The sequence below is a fragment of the Dendropsophus ebraccatus genome, chromosome 1 (assembly GCF_027789765.1).
Source record: "Dendropsophus ebraccatus isolate aDenEbr1 chromosome 1, aDenEbr1.pat, whole genome shotgun sequence".
Lineage (NCBI taxonomy): Eukaryota > Metazoa > Chordata > Amphibia > Anura > Hylidae > Dendropsophus > Dendropsophus ebraccatus.
In genome coordinates, this window is record NC_091454.1 from 182,698,651 (window position 1) to 182,715,450 (window position 16,800).

At 43.2% G+C, this 16,800-nt stretch overlaps 1 protein-coding gene across 1 annotated transcript; it reads left to right on the plus strand.

Moving 5' to 3' along the window:
• Positions 1 to 2,462: 2,462 nt before the first annotated feature.
• Positions 2,463 to 3,397, plus strand: LOC138792670 (protein kinase C delta type-like). The gene is made up of 2 exons (XM_069970813.1): positions 2,463 to 2,556; positions 2,818 to 3,397. The coding sequence occupies exons 1-2, from the start codon at positions 2,479 to 2,481 to the stop codon at positions 3,103 to 3,105; spliced, it is 366 nt and encodes a 121-aa protein (XP_069826914.1). The 5' UTR covers positions 2,463 to 2,478; the 3' UTR covers positions 3,106 to 3,397.
• The last annotated feature ends 13,403 nt before the right edge of the window (positions 3,398 to 16,800 follow it).

Genomic DNA, 16,800 nt, shown 5'->3' on the forward strand with positions numbered 1-16,800 from the left:
AATGATTGTAATACATTCTTTACAAGACTTTTGGGGGATTTGTCCACACTTTTTACTCAATAAACACAAATAACAATAAAATGTGCATAAAAAGTAACAAAAACTTACCTCCTTATCAATTTCCATCTAACTTCTACCAAAGATGGGGTATGTATCACCTATTGAAAAAACTCTGCCAGGGTGAAGTACCCTGTGACATGAAGGTTGCACTTACCATTCTGGCACCAGGAAGATCCCTATGACAATCAGTTTATGTTGGTGGCTGCCATCTACAACAATCTCCTGTCAGTCCCTGCACCTGGATACAGAGGATTCTTGATGTCAGCTCCTCATTCTCCAAGCCAAATAAGCCCTAAAGAAAAAAAGAAAGTGTTTCCATTATAAGTATATGCTATAATATGCCTCCACTGTCTGAACAAAATACAGTGAATCCATCTATAAGGACTAAGGAAAACAAATCCTCAGTACTCACCCCTGCAGTGTATGACTACTATAGATATAAGAGGGGACTCTGCTGTGCCTGACTGATGGCTGTCTCTGTAGGTGGTGCTGGCAGAAGACATCTACACTCGCCAGGAATTTGCCATCAAAGTCATCGCCAAGAGGGACCTGCTGACCGACGGAAAGGAGCGAGCAACGGTGGAGCGGCATGTGCTACAACTTGCATCTGGCAGCCCCTTCCTCATCCATGGACTATTTGCCTTCCAGACCAAGGGACACGTGCTGCTTGGAATGGAGTACATCAAGCACGGAGACTTCCACCACCTCCTGCAGCAGAAGGGGCGTCTGACCATCGCCAATGCACGGTAATGTAGTCGTAGGCTAATAATATCCTCTACTCTATAGACATTAGGGGACATTGCATGGCTCTGGGTATTAGCCCCAACAGGGTCCTGTGATAGTCTCTATTGTTTAAAGGGAAAGTAACAGCAGGTAAGAAGACTCTAACCTGCTATTATGTTCCCATAGGGCCGGAGGTAATTTCTTACCTTCATCCTCATCACCATTTTCGTTGAATCTTCTCATTTATTAATATGTAATTTAGGTGGTTCCGTGCACTGAGGACAGGACTACAACTCTCATCCTCCCTACCCGCCGCCTCCTCATGATTATTGTGGTGGCGCTTTGTAGTGACGTCACTTTGGCCGCTCATCACTGCAGAGGACCACATAACTATTCATAAGGAGGCAGTGTGGGCGGGATCTGTACTGTAGTCCCGCCCCCAGGGCACCAAACTGCTTAATTTATATGTTAATAAAACTGAAGATTTAATGACTATGACACTGAGGGTAAAATAATAATAATAATTAGTTTCACTTTTTATGGGACAGTATATAGAATCCAGTGTTATCCCCACTGGTCCAGTGATAGTCGCCATTTCTAGGAATGCTATCACAGAAATAGTTTATGAACAGACTGCTATCATATATTAGGCTTATTTCCCTTCATATGGAATTCTCAGTATAATAGCAGCTTGTCTTATATATCACTACAAGCCAGGCAGTGCTGACATAGGACTATACCTAACACAGAAACAGGTTTCCATCCCTGTCATCCTTATAAATCTGCAAAAAATTATAGTAATCTCCTCTGCCACATGCCACATTTTACTACATTGCCTCTAGGACTAATAGGATCCTTCATAGAGAAACCATAGGGCAGCACACAGGATCATTCCTGGTCCGTAATATGGACCCTAAGGGCACAGCCCTGTACATCAGTCCCTAACCCCATGTTTCTAGTAGATGGAATAAAGCAGGTGTAGCAGAACATGTAGCATGAAGAATAAGATATGTGTAATTTACCCATCAGAAATCCCCAGTATAGAGATCACATGGTCAGATATTCTGCCTGTCTTCTCTGTGCTGTACTATGTATTTATAGATACTATGTATTTCTAGCTACTATTGTTTTCTCGTTCTCTCTTTTTGCCAGATTCTACGCCGCAGAACTTTTGTGTGGACTCCAACATCTGCATTCCCAGGGCATCGTCCACCGGTAAGAACATTCACACTGTCTTTTAGGTGTAATAGTCTGACATCTGCTGTATAATCCCCGATAATATTTATATAGTCTGCTGTGACTCCTATGTATTTTATATCCTACCTGAAGGTGTGTGTACAATGTACATATCCCTGGAGTCCAGTATAGACACCATCCTGCTGACTGTAGTGACCCCTAAGATCCAAGTATAAAATATAGCCAATATACACAGCTAACTAACTGACTGGATGAGCACCGATCTTACAACTAATGTTTTCTCTATTTTGCAGAGATCTCAAGCCCGGAAACATCCTAGTGGCTGCAACAGGACACGTGAAGATCTGCGACTTCGGACTGGCAATCAGGAACACCTATGGAGAGCGGCTGCCCCCCGACTGTGTAGGAACACCAGGATTCGTGGCCCCTGAGATGCTGGCTGGGGAGGAGTACGACGCTGGAATTGACTGGTTTGCATTCGGCATCATCCTCAACATCATGGTCACCGGCAAGTCCAGATACCACCGAAGAAGATTCAAGGCCTCCAATATGGAGGCGAAGAACATCATCGAAGAGGTGACTATTTTCTCTATGTAACACAGGTTATACTGTACTAGAATAGTACAGTATAGTTTACTCAATAGTAGTGGATTTCCTTAAAACGAAATATAGTTCCTAAGTTATGAAATATTCCTACTAAACTTTATATTCAGGAATTCACAATGTAATCTCCACCAGTTATGTGCCCCCTACCACCACATAGCTAGCTCTTCTTGCTTCCTGACGCTGCTCTATTTCTATGTTCTCATGACTAAATTACATCTGTTTTATTTTCAGCTCCTCCAGGAAGATCCCGCCGAGCGCTTGGGGGTCAACGGTGACATCAGAGCCCATCCATTTTTCCAGGACGTCAACTGGGACTCGGTACAAGCCCTTGGGATGCGACCACCAATCACTCCAGCAGAAGTAAACGCCCGCCGAGGATTCATGGCATTCGACCTCGCCAAAACGGAGGCAGAAGATGAGGAGAACAAGCCCCTATCAGCAGAAGACCAGGCCTTATTCGCAGGATTTTCATTTGTCACCTCTACCTGGAAACCCCTGGACGACGCACCATCTCCATAACATCATCTGAGCAACCTGTCGTAATAACAGCAAGAAGATCATCTGGAGGAAGAAGACCATCAGGAGGAAGAGGACCATGGAGACGACCATAAGGAGGAAGAGGACCATGGAGACGACCATCAAGAGGAAGGGAACCATGGAGAAGAACATCAAGAGGAACGGGACCATGGTGAAGACCATCAAGAGAAAGGGGACCAAGGAGAAGATCAACAACAGGACAAGAGTACAGGACAAGATGAAGAGAAGATCAGGACCTCATAATTACCATCATTGGATCAAGCATGAGGACGGCTTCCAGATTTATACATCAATCTGGTGTAAGGAGGTGAGTTTTTTTATTTTCATTTTACTCCATTTTCAGTATTTGGCATTTGTCTGTGCCTGATTATATCAGACACACCCCATGCACAACACAATCTTATGTACTATATATATAGTGCTACACTATATATATACTTCATAAAAGACTAATATTTTTTCAATTACATTTACCGGAAACTACCGGTGAGTGTAATATCACATTTCCCCCTCATCTATGATATCTATTGTCATCGGCGATGGGGAAATGAGGTGCGGAAAGGCCGGCTATTAAGGGGTGGAGGAGGCCGGACTTTTTTTAAATTTTTTTTTTATAAATTTGACATTTGTGCTATAAGATGTGCCTGACAACATCAGCAGCAGCACATGCCAGCTGAGAACATTATGGTACAATATATATAGTGTTACACTATGTGTATTCTTCGTAATGAATTATTCATACAATAACATTTACCACTAATGTAAACTACTGGTTACTGAAGTGGTAACATAGTGAGGGGTGAGCGGGCTGAACATTAAGGTGAACGGGCCATCCCTAAAAAGTGTGCTGCTGCACAGCTTAACCCCTTCAGGACCGGACTAATTTTTTTTTTGCGCTTTTGTTTTTTCCTCCTCGTGTTTAAAAGGCCATAGCGCGTGTATTTTTTCACCTACAGACCCAGATCCCTTATTTTTTGCGCCACTAATTGTACTTTGAAATGGCAGGCTTAATTTTTGCATAAAGTATGCTGAAAAAAAACAGAAAAAAATTAAATGTGTGATGAAATTGAAAACAAAAAAGCATTTTTTTAAAAAATTTTCGGGAGTATTTGTATTCACGCCGTTTGCCCTAAGGTAAAACTGACTTGTTATGCATGTTCCTCAAGTTGTTACGATTACAACTATATGTAACTTGCATAAATTTTATTTTATTTGATGGCTTTTAAAAAATTAATGTTTTTTTATTTAAATTTTAGAATGTGCCTGGCCATACCAGGATCACCACAGGCCCAGATGAGAACATTATAATACTATATATAGTGTTGTACTATGTGTATACTTCATAATGGATTATTAATACAATTACATATACTGGTGATTACCGGTGACTGTTATTTTACATTTCCCCCTCTTCTATGACATCTAATGGCATTGTCATTGGAGTCAGGAAAATAAGGATGGCCGGCTATTAGAATATGAAAATGGACAAGCAGAGGAATAGACATTGATCCCACAGGACAGGAGAAGAACAGGAGAAGATCAGGACCTCACAAGGAGAAGGCCCAGAATTTCCATCATTGGACCAAGCCGGAGGACGGCTTCCAGATTACTAGCATCCATCTGCTCTAAGGAGGTGAGATTATTATTTCTCTTTTACTACATTTTCAGTATTTGCCTTTTTTCTGTGCCTGATCATATCAGACACACCACATGCACACCACAATCTATATAGTGTTTCACTATGTATATACTCCATTAAAGAGTAAAACTACTACAATTACATTTACCAGTGACTACCGGTGAGTGTAATTTCACATTCCCCCCTCGTCTATGATATCTATTGTCATTGGTGATAGGGAAATAATAAAGGTGAGAAATGGCCGGCTATTAAGGGGTGGAGAAGGCCGGACTTTTTTTTTTTTTTTTTTTTACATTTCATGAAATTGACATTTGTGCTCTAAGATGTACCTGAGAACATCAGCAGCACTATATATATATATATATATATATATATATATATATATATATATATTCTATATACACTATGTATATTCTTCATAATAAATTATTATTACAATTACATTTACCAGTTACTGATATATTTACCAGTATCAGTAATGTAAACTACTGGTTATTAAAGTGAAGGGTGAGCGGGCTGAACATTAAGGTCAACGGACTGTCCTTAGAAGGTGTGCGGCCGCGCAGCTTAAAGAGAACGACTGTTGCGCAGTGTGTCCGAGGCTCCATATACACAGTGTCTCTGTCAGAATGAAGAGGCTGAGATAGGTAATGTGTATCAGAGGGAAGCTGGTGCACTTGGGGCAGCTGCCCCCTGCTCCCCCTCCTTGTTTTGCCCCTGCCTAATGGTTTTGATATTAGTGATAGGGAAATTGGGAAATGAGGTGAGTGATGGTGGGCTATTAACCCCTTAATAAAACAGCCTATTTTGGCCTTAAATTGGTCTGAATTTATTTTTTTCCTCCTTGCCTTCTAAGAGCCATAGAGCTTCTATTTCTCCACCTACAGGGATGGTTGGGGAGTTACATTTTGCACCACAGCAGCATGGTGGCTCACTGTTTAGCACTGTAGTATTGCATTACTGGGATCTAGGGTTCAAATTGCACCAAGGATAACATTTGCAAAGAGTTTCTATGTTCTCTCAGAGTTTGTGTGACTTCCTCTGGGTACTCTGGTTTCCTCCCACACCCAAAGCAAGTTTAGATTGTGAGCCCTAACAGGGACATTAATTGACAAACTACATAAAGTGCTGTGCAGTCAGCTGACGCTATACAAATAAAAAGCATTATTAAAGTATTAACTGTAGGTTTAATTAGTATCATATTTGTGTAGATGGGAATTTTTTTTATTGCTTTTTATATTTTTCTTTCTGATAGATAATGTGCAAAATATGTGCAATCCTTCCACTGGTTTCCTCTTTTCATTTACGCCATTCACCTTACAGGAATAGTATTGGTATGTCTTAACAGATCGAACAATTGCGTACACTGCAATATATAATATATTAATTTATTTTTACATGTTTTATTTGTAAAATGGAAAGGGGGGGTGATTTAAACTTTAATTGGGGGAGGGGCTGTGTCATTTTTTTAAATTAATTTACTTTTCTTTTTACACTTTTTAGGTCCCCTTAGGGGACTATTACATGCAATCATTAGATTGCTAATACTGGTCAGTGCTATGCCATTGCATAGCATTGATCAGTGTTATGTACGTTCTCTTTTTGGTGTGCCTGAGGCAGACTCTATGAGAAATTCACCGACTTGATGGAGGTAAGTGTGAAGAGTCAATAAAGACAATTTGCACCCCCAGGGTTCCTGATCGGACAGTGACAGGAGCTGCTGCGTTTATTGTTAAATGGGTTAATGGCGGGCGGCAGTGTGATCACCCTTTTGTACTGGTACCTCATGATGTGGGAACTCACCCCTTTAATGACCTGCCAATATGTAGTGCGCCTGGAGCAAAAAAGGTTTAATCTCCGGAGGCAAGAAGCCTTCTTTACCATGAGAACAGTGAATCTGTGGAACAGTCTACTCCAGGATCTGGTCACAGCAAAAACAATGGAGGGCTTTAAAAACGGTCTAGACAAGTTCTTAGACCGAAATAACATAAATGCATATGTATAGAACCTATCCATCATCTGTCCCCTTCCCTGCATCCATCCCCTCCTTGTATACCCCCCCTTCTCTGCATATATCCCCTCCTTGGTTGAACTTGATGGACATGTGTCTTTTTTCAACCGTATTAACTATGTAACTATATATATGTAATTTTCTGTCAAGGTGATAAGGGAAGGAGAAGGCCAGATTTTTTACTTATTATTTTAATTTAAATTTGAATGTGTGGCATAGGATGAGCCTGGCCATACCAGGATCACCACATGTCCAGATGAGAACAGTATAATACTATATATAGTGTTGTACTATGTGTATACTTCATAATGGATTATCAATACAATTATATTTACTGGTGATTACCGGTAAGTGTTATTTTACATTCCCCTCTCTTTTATGACATCTAATGGAATTGTCATTGGAGTCAGGAAAATAAGGTGAGAGATGGCCGCCTATTAGAATATGAAAATGGACAGTCAGAAGAATAGACATTGGGGGACATTTATCAATCCAAAAAGGTGTATTTTTAGGCCAGATGTGAATAAATTTATTCGCAAATGGCCGTTTCGCGCATAAATATTTGCATCTAGCCATTTTAAGCCAGCTTCGCCAGAGGGGGCAGGGACGGGGTGGAACGAGGGGGGGCGGACCGCGGGGTTCGCTTAATTTATCATTTTTCTTGCCAAAAAATGATCAGGAAACCTACGCCAGCTCTGAGCGCACACTGGTGGGCACAGGATTTATGTAGAGGCAGTGCGCCTCTACATAAATCAGCGTACTGTCAGCGCTGCAGGGACATTCCTAAGCCCGGTGCAGAAAACACAGGACAGAGTAAGATCAGGAGAAGATGAGGACCTCAGGAGGAGAAGACCCAGAATTTCCATCATTGGACCAAGCTGGAGGACGGCTTCCAGATAACTAGCATCCATCTAGTGTAAGAGTAAGGTGAGATTATTATTTTCCTTTTACTCCATTTTCAGTATTTGGCATTTGTCTGTGCCTGATCATATCAGACACACCACATGCACACCAGGATCTTATGTACTATATATATAGTGCTACACTATGTATATACTCCATAAAAGACTGAAACTACTACAATTACATTTACCAGTGATTACCGGTGAGTGTAATATCACATTCCCCCCTCATCTATGATATCTATGGTCATTGGCGATGGGGAAATGAGGTGAGAGATGGCCGGCTATTAAGGGGTGGAGGAGGCCGGACTTTCTTTTTTAATTTTATTGCTTTTTTTTTTAGTATGAGAACATTAAAATCCCGCTGCCATTGGAATCATTTATGAATGTATACCTTTTAATAAAACATTGACATTTGGCCGAATATTTAATAAAATTCATTCTTTTAAACATGGTGTAGATTTCTGTTTTACTTTTTAAACGTTATTTTAATTCATGTTCAAAACTGCTGGTACTGTTAGATTGTATTAGCTGTTGGGGCAAAAAGACACATGATACCTTTCATATATTTGTCTGTGCTTCCACAATGTAGAAAATACTTTTATTCCCTGGTGTAGAAGAGTCTGAGGTGTTCCCGAGCCCATGACATGTAACACCTCCTCCCATACCTGCTTCACTGACAGTCAGCGCTCCGCCTCTATGGGTCCTTTTACACAGACAGATTTACTGTATCTGACCGATTTTTGAAGGCTAAGCCAGGAATGGATTTGAAAACATGAGAAACTTCAGTCTTTCCTTTATAATCTCAGTCTGTTCTCCGTTTATAGTCTGTTCCTGGCTTTGGCTTAAAAAATCGGTCAGATAAATCTCTCTGTGTAAAAGAACCTTAAAGGGGTTATCCAGTGCTACAAAAACATGGCCACTTTCTTTCAGAGACAACACGACTCTTGTCTCCAGTTCAGGTGCGGTTTGCAATTAAGCTCCACTCATTTCAATGGAACTGAGCAGCAAACCCCGCCCAAGCTGGAGACAAGCGCTGGGCTGTCTCTGGAGGAAAGTGGCCATGTTTTTGTAGCGCTGGATAACCCCTTTAACTCTTGTTCCTTGCTGTGTATGTGAATTGTGTTCAGGTTCATATTTACAATCAGGGCTCAGCAGGAGGGAGATCTTCCAGCCCTCAGCACTTCAGGGGCTTGGGAACTCCCATTTGAATCAGAGTATAACAGGATTTTTATAAACTGATGGTATGTGAACTGTGTCTGATTGTCAGCTGTAAGATATATGTGACCCCTGGTGCAGATGGTGCCGCCACAGCTCTACATATGCCATGATCAGTGATGATTAGCAGCCAGGATTAGATATTTCTCTAATTATGGATTATTGAAAGACACATTAGATTATACACTCTGCTAGACTGCTACTTCATTAACCAAGAGATACAAAATAGAATAACATTGTTGGAAAGGCTGTATTGTTAAGGCATGGCATTAGACTTAGTTCCACTTTTATCTTTTAAATGGGCGCTATAACTTTATAAATAACTTTTAATGACACATGTTTTGATTGTCCGTGGTCTGGGTGCTTACACCCCAACCTATCCCCAGTGGGCTTAGTGAGCCAGGAGAAGCCCCTTCTCTCCCAGCTCTGTGCCTCATGACTGAGATGGATTCCGTAGTGGTGAATGCATTCAGAAAAGCATCACACAGGATTACCTCTCACGTCCTTGCAAGATGGCACGAGAAACAAACCCCAAAGAAATCACTTTAAGTCTGATTTTACAGCCACTTACTGTACTACATGGAGACAGGTCAGAGTGATCCTGAAAATATATTGGCACATTTGTTTATTTATTTACATGATCCTTTCTTAGGCCGAACTCTACCAAACAATCCAGGGATTACAACACTATACATCTATTCATATGGTGTCACTTTAATTCTTTTCTTTAAAGTTGTCATCCTATGCTAAGTTATATAGATTTGTCATTTACTTCTATTTAAAAAAAAGTTAAGTCTTCTAATACTTAGCCGCTGTATGTCCTGCAGGAAGTGCTGTATTCTTTCCAGTGCGACAGAGTGCTCTCTGCTGCCACCTCTGCCCATGTCAGGAACTGTCCAGAGCAGGAGAGGTTTACTATGGGGATTTGCTACTGCTCTGTACAGTTTCTGACATACAGCAGCTGATAAGTACTGGAAAGCTTGAGTTTATTTAAATAGAAGTAACTTACAAATCTGTATAACTTTCTGACACCGGTTTATTAGAAAACATTTTTTTCCTCCCGAGTACCCCTTTAATACCAAACTTGTGGTACATGCAAACTTTTAGTCATTTTTATCTCAACTTTCATAGGAGTAAGATGACCAAAGTTAGCAATTCTAGTTTTTTTTTTTACCACAGGAGTTCACCAAGCACAATAAAAATCATTCCAGTTTTATGGTACAGGTCATTACAAGTGTGGGGTTGCCAATTACACATGGTGTTTTTTTTTTGTTTTTTTTTCAAGTTTTGTTTTTTTCTTCTTTTTTTATAAATACACAGCTTCATTTATTTCTTTTTACTTATTTTATTTTATTTTGCTAAAACATTTAGGGCCACATTTATAATCTGTGTAACTTTTTTGTGCTTGCACTTTTTTCCATACTGCCAGAACTTGCTCAAAATCTATCATTAGTTGCAGCCTGGATGAATCTTTTTTGATGCAGTTTTTTAGGATGAAGCTTTTTTGTGTGTTTGTTCAAGTTTTCGCTTAATTTGTTGGCTAAAAAAACTTGTGTTAAAAACTGTACCAGGGTAGGAGTGGAATACAGCTACGCAATTTTTATGCAAGAACTAGAAAATCCCACACAATAAATCTGGCTAATAAAATAGCTAACATGGAACCATGCCCCCACTACGCCCCCTCTGAGTGATGAAATATGGGGAAGCCGGCGTAAACTGCTCAGAAATAGCGCAAACGCTTTAATTAATGCTGCTCAAAATTTTACGCAAAAACACAAAATTAGCAGGAATCCTGCAGACATTTATAGACAGGCACTTTCTATTTTTAATTTCACTTCTTGAATGGGCGCTGTCACCTTAAAAAAAATGAACTGTTTTGATAAGTTCAGTTGATTGCTAGAACAATCCTGGAGAAGTGTGCTCTAAATGAGGGACCGAGACAGAATCCCAATGTAACTCAAAGAGACAGGCACAGAGAGTGGTGAGTAAAACATTTAGCCCCACATTACTCTCCATGCTAGATCCAGTGAGTGGTCCTGGTCTGCGCACATATCAAAAAGTTGTTTGTTTGTTTTTAAATTGAGAAGAAAAAATTAAAACCACAACAAGCAAACTAAAAGCCCTAAAATAAAATAAAGAAACCTGTATACAAAGCTGCACCTACCTTTATGGATAATTATCACATAAATGTCAGTTTATGGACATAAAAAGTGATAACATCTAAAAAACACAAAAAAGTACTTAAAGATATCCCTGACAATTACTGAAGTCTAGAAGCTATACGCATAGTGTGAAAGAAATTAGAGATTTCAGAAGCAGAAATCCTGTAAATACCCATACAATGTCATATGCAAAAATACACTTCTATGTAATAGAGAACCAAGCAATAGAATGCAGTATCTAGTATTAGGATATGTCAGAGCAAGGATAGAAACAAAAGCAAAAATACACGTGTAAAAGTAACATTCCTATAGGTCCATGTGTGAATGTAGTGTCTGTGGGTATTACCCTATTAATGCAGTTTTATCAAGCACGTCTGATAAAGTTGTATAACGTGACCATCCACATAGCAGCCCCATACCCCCATGGACCTACAGTAGCACTTTTTTTTGTGGGGGGGGGGGGGGGGAGCAAAAGGGCAGACCAAGGAAAAATATTTGAGACCTGAATGGGTGCAGTTACCAGCACATTGCCAGAACAAAGAAAACCACATCTACATATGTTGTACAAACTATTGACAAACTACTGTATGTAAAATGTTGCAGAATCAGTTGGCGCTCTTCTGCACAGAGAGACCTGGCAGCGCATCCCCACTAAGCCCTACCCCTTCTCCCTCAGAGCGCTATCCTGTCAGTGCATCTCCAACCCTCCCCCCCCCCCCCCACTCCGGCATTTACCAGAAACTGCAGAAACTGCATAGTCCCCAGTGATCTGGTTGATCTCGCTCGTGCACCCAGGAGCCGGGAGAACAAACACCAAGGACTACGCCGGCTCTAGTGAATATGAATATTCTGTCCCCGGCAGGTTGAGGATGGGCTGCAAGGAATATGTTCCAAGGAGTGGGGGAGGTGGGCTTTGTGGGGATGCGCTAACAGGACTCTTTGTGCAAAGTTGTGTGCGGGGGTAGGTGGGCTTTGTGGGGATGTGTTGCCAGGTCTCCCTGTGTGGGAGAGGGGGGGGATTGTGGTGCTGGGCTGTGGGGATATGCTGCCAGGTCTTCCTGTGCAATGGCAGCGGCTGTCTGGGGGGGAGTAATTATCTCTGCTACATCTGTGGGGATCAGCCCTGCTACATCTGATGTGGGAATCAGCTCTGCTACATCTGTAGGGATCAGCTCTGCCACATCTGACATGGGGATCAGCTCTGCCACATCTGACATGGGGATCAGCTCTGCTACATCTGACATGGGGATCAGCCCTCCTACATCTGACATGGGGATCAGCTCTGCTACATCTGACATGGGGATCAGCTCTGCTACATCTGTTGTGGAGATCAACTGTGCTATATCTGACATGTGGGAATCATCTCTTTTACGTCTGTGGGGATGCTCTGCTACATCTGACATATGGGGATCAGCTCTGCTTCCTCTGACATTCAACTCTGTTACATCTGTGGGGATGCGCTGCCAGCAGCTGTCCAAGGGGGTTGGGTGCCTACATAGTGGCATACATAATGGGGTGATGTGATGCAAATCAGTCAAAATCACAGATGCTTTTCCACGGATCACAGATTAAGCTAGCAGAATAGAATCATGGGCTTTAAAAATCACTGGACGTGTCAATAAGGCCAATGTCTTTGTAGCTGCAACTGGTCATACACAGGTTAAAATGGGGTACAGAGTGTAAGGGAGCTTTATTATTCACTCTGAACCCCTGCAAGAAAGTTTGGCTAAAGAATACGCCTGTATAGTTAGTGTAGTCTGATGCAGCCAGGTGTCATTGAGAACTGGGATAGAACTACAATTTCCAGTCTCTGAAGGGGAAGGCACAAAGGTAGCCAGGGGTAGGAATCCGTCAGACAGGCAAAGCACTTAAAGGGGTTATCCAATGCTACAAAAACATGGCCCTTTTTCCCCAACTCTTGTCTCCAGATTGGGTGTGGTTTGAAACTGAGCTCCATTAAAGTAAATGGAGCTTAATTGCAAACCACACCTTACCTGGAGACAAGGGGCCATGTTTTTGTAGCGCTGGATAACCCCTTTAAAGGGGTTATCCAGCTTTACAAAAACATGGCCACTTTCCCCCTACTGTTGTCTCCAGTTTGGGTGGGGTTTTGAAACTCAGTTCCATTGAATTAAATGGAGCTTAATTGCAAACTGCACCTGAACTGGAGACAACAGTAGAGGGAAAAGTGGCCATGTTTTTGTAGCACTGGATAACCCCTTTAAAGGGAACCTGTCACCCCCCGTGCCAGGGTGACAGGCTCCCAACCCCCCGTTAGAGCCCCCTATACTCACCTAATCCAGCCGGGTCCCGCTTCTGGAGGTGGTCGGGTGACGGAGATCCCAGCCACTGCAGCCCGGCGCGCGCGCTGAGAGATGAGTCCAACGCTCATAGAGAATGACGGAGCGCTGGACTCTTCTGTCATTCTCTATGGGTGTTGGACTCATCTCTCAGCACGCGCGTCGGGCTGCAGTGGCTGGGATCTTCATCACCCGACCGCATCCAGAAGAGGGACCCGGCGGGATTAGGTGAGTATAGGGGGCTCTAACGGGGGGTCGGGAGCCTGTCACCCCAGCACGGGGGGTGACAGGTTTCCTTTAAGCAATAGGCAGAGTCCAGGAGCTGAGTCCAGTGGCAATCACTATAGAAGATAAGTGGCTAGAGGTAGAGACTCAACTGAATTGACACTGTGGCAAACAATGAATATATATAATGGGCTAATATAGCAGACATTGCTGAACTAATCACAGGAAGACTCTGGAGCGGCTCTAGCTCATGTAAGTAACTATTACAAATACTGCAATCTATTTGCTATGCCGAAAACTAAAGAAGTCAAGACATTGTTGGTTTATCTTACACATTTTGCCCCAGTTTCACCCCCATCATGTTTAGTAAAATCATTCAAGTTCTAGAATGTTCACGTATATATCCTGATCTAACATGAACTACAACCTCCGCGCTTCTGTTTCTCATATGAGAAATCTTATCATCAAATATACTAATCACTATGTAGGAAAATAAAGATCTGTTCAAACCCACATGGTCTGTGACTGCTTCTTCTAAGGGGAAACATTCGAATGCTACATTACACGCACACAATTTATTTCTAACTGCATATGAAGGATCCATCAAAATGTGGATATGGATTACAGAACCCCCCCCAACAACCTGCATGTGATTGGCAGAGAGTAGTCCTAGCCTAAAATAGAAGCTCAGTAGTTTGTACTGATCATAAGCTGCACCCTACATTATACCCCAGAGCTGTACCCACAAATCAGTCGGTGACTGCTCATAACAGTCGACAATCCTTATTCCTTGCCGCTCTGTATGCAAATCATCTCTAGCTAGTCATGTGGGCAGCGCCTCTCCCTCACGGCACTTCGATTGTAGTCACTGCCCTCTTAGCTGTTACCCTGCCTCTGAAAGATGTAGCAGGGTCCTGACCTGGGAATCACACCCAGAGAGGTGAATTTACATCATGGAGGAAATGATTATAGCTCGGAAGCCGTAACTACAGCCTGAGAACCGCGACTAGTTAAAAGGTTATCCAGCGCTACAAAAACATGGCCACTTTATTCGAGAGACAGCCCCGCTCTTGTTTCTAGTTTGGGTGCAGCTTTTGTAACTCAGTTCCTTTAAAGTAAATGGAGCTTAACCGCAAACACCTGAACTGGGGACAGGAGTGGTGCTGTCTCTGTAAATAAAAGTGGCCATGTTTTTGTAGCACTGGATAACCCCTTTAAGGGGGAGACGCCGCCCACATGACAAATTAGAGCTGATTTGCATACAGAGCGGGGAGGAATAAAACTGTTTTGGGGAGATGGAGGCAACGGCAAGCAAGCAGTTTATATGGTAGGAAGCGCTGTAGCTTTTTTTAAAACTTCATTATTGTAACTTGGAACCCTAAATCCTCCTGACTGGTTCCCTTTAAAGGGGTTGGCCACCTTGCATTAATGCCTGATTAAATCGGACACCTACCTGCAACCAGGGGCTGGCTGGTAAATTTTAGCCTGGGGGGGCGAGCACACAGCACCGGCCCATAAGTAGCAGGCTGGCGGCCCATCCTTCAACGGCCACTCTGGCCCTAAACCCACAAACTACAGCATTATTTTGGATAAGTCTCCTAGGCTGATTAAACCCTCAATGACCATATGGTCTGGACCATAGACCATAGACGCGACAGCACATAATGCCTTAAAAGAGGTACACAGCTCTGCTCTATACCTATCCTGGCACCAACCACAAGGTGAGTGTAACGCCTGGAGTCGTGGATCCACTGAACTGTCACTAGCGATGGTGGTAACCGCACCAGGGAGCTAAGTCTAAGGGGCCGCTGGTTTTCACCAGAGCCCGCCGCAAGGCGGAATGGACTTGCTGCGGCAGGCGACCCCCAGGTCTGAAGGCGTAACCGCAGGTGGCAGGCAGCACTCAGGAACAATGGGTAAGAAGCGGACAGGAACTAGGGACCGGGACTGAGGACAGGGACTAGGAACAAGGACTGAGGTCAGGAAGAACAGGGAGCTGGGCCAAACGCTATGGGAAGCATGTAGAGGCTCCAACACCTGGGAGGGGGCAGGGCTGGAACTTATAGGGGAGTGATTGACACTAGAACCAATTAGGAGCGCACTGCCCCTTTAAATCTGAGACAGCCGGCGCGCGCGCGCCCTAGGAGGCGGGGATGCGCGCGCCGGCCGGCACAGTGACGGGCAGGAACGAGGGAAGGTGAGGCGCCGTGGGCCGAAGTAGCCGCAGCGCCGGGTCCCTGCATGTGGACACCGGCTGCTGCGGAACTGAGTGAGGAGTCACGGCGGCGGTCCGGAGCGCGGGACGCCGCCGTGGCCCTAACAGTGAGCAATATAACTCTGCTTGCTTTCTAAGAGAAAAAAACACATATATCCCAGATGTTTTTCTACTATACTGCATCATACAACAAGGACGTCGTCCTAGACACTACAAGGATATAGCACCCAACTAAATACAGAAATGCACTGAATAGGACGCTGTAACAGTGTTATTCTCTTACCCTGAATACCCTGCATAAACCGCCTGTAAACATCTAATAAAGCAGCCACCCTAGGCCTGCTAAAACCCAGGACAACTACCTCCTAACGGTTGTACCTACAACCCTGATGAACCCACACATTTTAGTGGGGGAAACGTGTCGGATGATGTGGGACCTCCAAGATACCAGAAAGCATTATCATCGACTTGATCATCATAAATATCATATAACTTTTTTCCGTGACTAGTAGACTTGTAGGAATCCTGTATAAACCTATTGCACGAGAATCGCACCCCTCCTGACATACACACGTCCACCCAGTGTAGGGATAGACACCCTGCGTGGGGACACCCACACTGAGGATTCACATAGTGGTCAGGCAGGGCGTAACAGGATTCACTATTTCCTCAATACCTTTCCCACTTGTGAGCAGCGTAATGAATATATAATAAATAAAAACTATGTTGGCTTCTATAAACTCTGCTGACTGTGCCCTTCGTCCTACCCCCACCATGGGCTATGGGGCATGGGGGGGCAAGTAATCTGTACTGACACTACCTTCTCCACAGTCTAATGGTCCTTTTACATGGGCTAGGAGCATCGCTAGAAACGTTCCTACAGCGATCAGCCAAAGACCTGGAAAACACCCGATTCATGCAGCCCATCTACTGGATTTAAAGACACTGCTAATCGGCGGTCATTTACAGCCACCCACAGGCGAGAAATCTTTGGGGGGCATTTAT

Bases quoted from the DNA above. Each gene is read 5' to 3' on its own strand.
- LOC138792670 (XM_069970813.1), top strand. From the start codon at position 2,479: ATGGTCACCGGCAAGTCCAGATACCACCGAAGAAGATTCAAGGCCTCC. The intron at 2,557-2,817 runs GTGACTATTTTC...TTTTATTTTCAG, and splicing joins CGAAGAACATCATCGAAGAG to CTCCTCCAGGAAGATCCCGC.